Source organism: Haematobia irritans, chromosome 5 (assembly GCF_050003625.1).
Source record: "Haematobia irritans isolate KBUSLIRL chromosome 5, ASM5000362v1, whole genome shotgun sequence".
NCBI classification, from domain to species: Eukaryota; Metazoa; Arthropoda; class Insecta; order Diptera; family Muscidae; genus Haematobia; species Haematobia irritans.
Genome location: NC_134401.1, coordinates 108,871,674 through 108,875,752, shown reverse-complemented (window position 1 = coordinate 108,875,752; position 4,079 = coordinate 108,871,674). Strand labels below are relative to the sequence as shown.

General features: G+C 29.0%; 1 protein-coding gene across 1 annotated transcript; it reads right to left on the bottom strand.

The window, feature by feature from the left end:
- Positions 1 to 1,311: 1,311 nt before the first annotated feature.
- On the bottom strand, positions 1,312 to 2,357 carry LOC142239914 (glutathione S-transferase 1-like). Its single transcript, XM_075311654.1, has 3 exons — positions 2,279 to 2,357; positions 2,055 to 2,181; positions 1,312 to 1,993 (listed from the first exon to the last, which is right to left on the bottom strand). Exons 2-3 carry the CDS (start codon positions 2,150 to 2,152, stop codon positions 1,420 to 1,422), a joined length of 672 nt encoding a protein of 223 aa, XP_075167769.1. The 5' UTR covers positions 2,153 to 2,181; positions 2,279 to 2,357; the 3' UTR covers positions 1,312 to 1,419.
- Between the last annotated feature and the right edge of the window lie 1,722 nt (positions 2,358 to 4,079).

Genomic DNA, 4,079 nt, shown 5'->3' with positions numbered 1-4,079 from the left:
GATTTGTGAAAATCGGGCTATACATATATATGGAAGCTATAGCTAAATCTGAACCGATTTCGATGATTTTGTGCACACACTGTAAGTGCTACAGAAAAATATATTTGGTCAACTTTGAGTTAGATCGGTTGATAAATAAGGGACTTATGGCCAAATTTGGGAAAATCGGGTCATACATATATTTGGGAGCTATATCTAAATGTGAACCGATTTTGATGAAATTTGGCACACATAAAGGGTGATCAATTGAATTACTTTGTGGCAATTTTGACGCCCATCGGTTAGTAGATGAACACAATCTGACCCCATTTATCGAAATCGGGCGATACATATATATGGGAGCTATATCTAAGTTTGATCCGATTTTTTTCCAAATGACAATAGTGTTCGTCCCTGTAACAAAAAAATGCCATATACCAAATTTCATCAAAATCGGTTAATAATTGCGACCGGAATCCTGTGAACAACAAATACATGGACAGACGAACGGACACCATGAGCAATATCGGCTCAGGAGTAGAGGTGTGCACGTGACACGAAAATGTCGGGACTCACGAAACGCTGATGGTAACGACGTGAGTGTGCGTGATTAACCAAACAAATGTCGTGCGTGAGCGTGTGTCACGAAAGTAGTATTTTCGTGACTGTGCGTCAGTACCGAATTTCGGAAAAACACGCTCACGAAAATAATCCCGCTTACGAACATAAAATGCTTACGAATTCAATTCATATATAATTTTAGTGATATCTTAAGTGTTAAAAGTTTTATAACGCTCTCGACTTTAATCATACTCATATTTTCAGTCAGGTTCTATAGGTAAATTACTCATAAAATTATTCGTGAGTCACGACATTTTTCGTCACGACATTTAAAATATTTTCGTGCGTGAGTGTGCGCGAGTACAAATTTTCTTTTCGTGAGCGTGAGTCCTACCAAAAAATAGCGTGCGTGAGTGTGCGTGAATAAGATTTCTCCATTGCGAGTGTGCGTGAGCGTGAGTAAAGTATTACTTACGTGCACACCTCTACTCAGGAGGTGATTCTGAGTCGATCGTTATATATATTGTATGGGGTCTAAAATCACTATTTCTGGTACGAACATTTTTTGGCAGATCAAAGTTATTATACGCTGACCACTATGTGGTTTAGGGTATTAAAATTTGTTTTCTCGCGAAACATAAGCACCTTGTGGAAACCAGATACGTACTTTCCGAGAAAATAAGATGGATGAAATAATCTTACAATTTAGAAGACAATGTTATGAAGTTTTGAGAAACCATAACCCAAGTAATTTGATTGTAAATGTCAGTCTTTACTAGAACTTTCTACGAACTTAAGGTCGTATATATTTAGTTGTTAATTTTATTTACATATATTTACATTATTTTACAATTTCCCTTTTTTTAAATAATAGACGTTTTAAGCTTTCTTATTGGCTTCCAAATTGGTTAGGACAAGTTGATATAAAATATCAGCCTGATCTTGATTATTGGTCTTGTAGTAAGGTAACTCGGCTAGACGTTGTACCCAGGCCTTTACTTTGGGATATTTATCCTCTTCAATTGGTGCTAATGGCATTATTGAGGACACAGAAGTTACACAACACAAATCGGCTATAGTCATTTGATCACCACACAAGTAATTGCCATTGGCCAAAGCCTTCTCCAAACCATCATAGGCTTTTTGCATATAAGCAACTCTTTCATCGGGTATTGAATCCTTTCCCATATAGATAACCGGTTCGACAATAAAACGCAATCGTGGAAACAAATGACCACAATCGAAATATAAACGAGCATCAACCTGCATACGCTTCATTTTATCTTTCGGATACAAAGAATCATCGACACCATATTTGTCAACCAAATAGCAGCATATGACATGAGAATCACTTATAATATTACCACCATCATCTAACACAGGGACGGTATGTGTGGGATTCATTTTAATAAATTCCTCTGTCAAATGATCTCCATTCTTTGTGCTAAGTGATCTACAATAGAGGAGAGAGGCACTTAAGGTAAGAAAAGTGACAGTTATTTTTTTTAGCTTACTTCAACTCCAACTCCATGCTTAGGGCAGCTGCAGTTAACATAACAGAGCAGCATGGTGGACTGCCAGGAGTATAGTATAGAATTGGTTTGGGCGACATTTTTCACAAATTCCAATAAATGTATGCGTCTGGAATAATAAAAAACTATTTAATAATTCTTTATTTCTATAGACAAAACAATTGAATAAAATTAATTGAATGTAGGAGTTCCCTGCACACGCGTACCTCTTAATATTACGACGATCGAATTGCCACTATTTAATAAAGTTGATAGTTGAGTTAGTTATGCCAAAGAGCAAGAGAGAGAAAGCGAGTGAGAACACTACAATTGTACGTATCAGTGTTGGAAGGTACTATTTAGAGACATCTGTTTCTGGGATGCTATCAGGGTTGTTCAAAAAAACTTTCATTTTTAAATTTGGTCCGATGGTTGGACCAAATGGTATTTGGCTGATTTGGGTTCATTTTCGTCAAATCGATAAATTTTTCAAAATTTTCTATAGAAATGAAATTTTAACAAAAATTTCTATAGAAATACAAGTTTAACAAAATTTTATGTCGAAATAAAATACCGACAAAAATTTCTATCGAACTAAACAAACAAAATTTTCTATAAAAATAAAATTTTGTACAGAAAAAAATTTAAAAACTTATTTTGTATTGATACAAAATTATTCAAAAATGTTATTTAGGAAAAAAATTGTAAATTTTTAATATAGAAATAAAATTTTGTGATAACTTTCTATAGAAATTAAATTTTTACAAAATTTTCTATAAAAATGAAGTTTTGACAAAATTTTCTATAGAAATGAAACTTTAACAAAATTTTCTATAGAAATGAAATTTTGACAAAATTTTCCATAGGAATAAAATTTTGACGACATTTTATATAGAATTAAATTTGTGACAAAATTTTTTATAGAAATAAAATTTTCACAAAATTTTCTATAGAAATAAAATTTTCCCAAAATTTTCTATAGAAATAAAATTTTAACAAAATTTTCTATAGAAATAAAATTTTTACAACTTTTCCTGTAGAAGTAAAATTTTGTCAAAATTTTCTATTGAAATAACATTTTCACAAAATTTTTTATAGAAATAAGATTTTCATAAAATTTTCTATAGAAATAAAATTTCCATAAAATTTTCTATAGAAATAAAATTTTTACAAAATCTTCCATAGAAATGAAATTTTGACAGATTTTCTATATGCATAAAATCTTGACGACTTTTTCGGTAGAAATAAAATTTTGTCAAAATTTTCTATATGAATAAAATTTTGACAACATTTTCTGTAGAAATAACATTTTGTCAAAATTTTCTATAGAACTAAAATTTTGTCAAAATTTTCTATAGAAATAAAATTTTCATAAAATGTTCTATAGTAATAAAATTTTGACAGAGTTTCTAATGAAATAAAATTTTGACAAAATTTTTCTATAGAAATAAAATTTTGTCAAAATTTTCTATAGGAATAAAATTTTCACAAAATTTTCTCTAGAAATTTTCTCTAGAAATTTTTACAACTTTTCCTGTAGAAGTAAAATTTTGTCAAAATTTTCTCTAGAAATAACATTTTCACAAAATTTTCTATAGAAATAAGATTTTCATAAAATTTTCTATAGAAATAAAATTTTGTCAAAATTTTCTATAGAAATAAAATTTTGACAAAATTTTTCTATAGAAATAACATTTTGTCAAAATTTTCTATAGGAATAAAATTTTCACAAAATTTTCTCTAGAAATAAAATTTTTACAACTTTTTCTGTAGAAGTAAAATTTTGTCAAAATTTTCTATAGAAATAAAATTTTGTCAAAATTTTCTACAGAAATAAAATTTTAACAAAATTTCCTATAGAAATAAAATTTTAACAACATTTTCTATAGAAATAAAATTTTAACAAAATTTTATGTCGAAATAATATTCCGATAAAAATTTCTATCAAACTAAACAAACAAAATTTTCTATAAAAATAAAATTTTGTACAGAAAAAAACTTTAAAAACTTATTTTGTATTGATACAAA

Bases quoted from the DNA above. Each gene is read 5' to 3' on its own strand.
- LOC142239914 (XM_075311654.1), bottom strand. From the start codon at position 2,152: ATGTCGCCCAAACCAATTCTATACTATACTCCTGGCAGTCCACCATGC. The intron at 1,994-2,054 runs GTAAGCTAAAAA...CCTCTATTGTAG, and splicing joins AGCATGGAGTTGGAGTTGAA to ATCACTTAGCACAAAGAATG.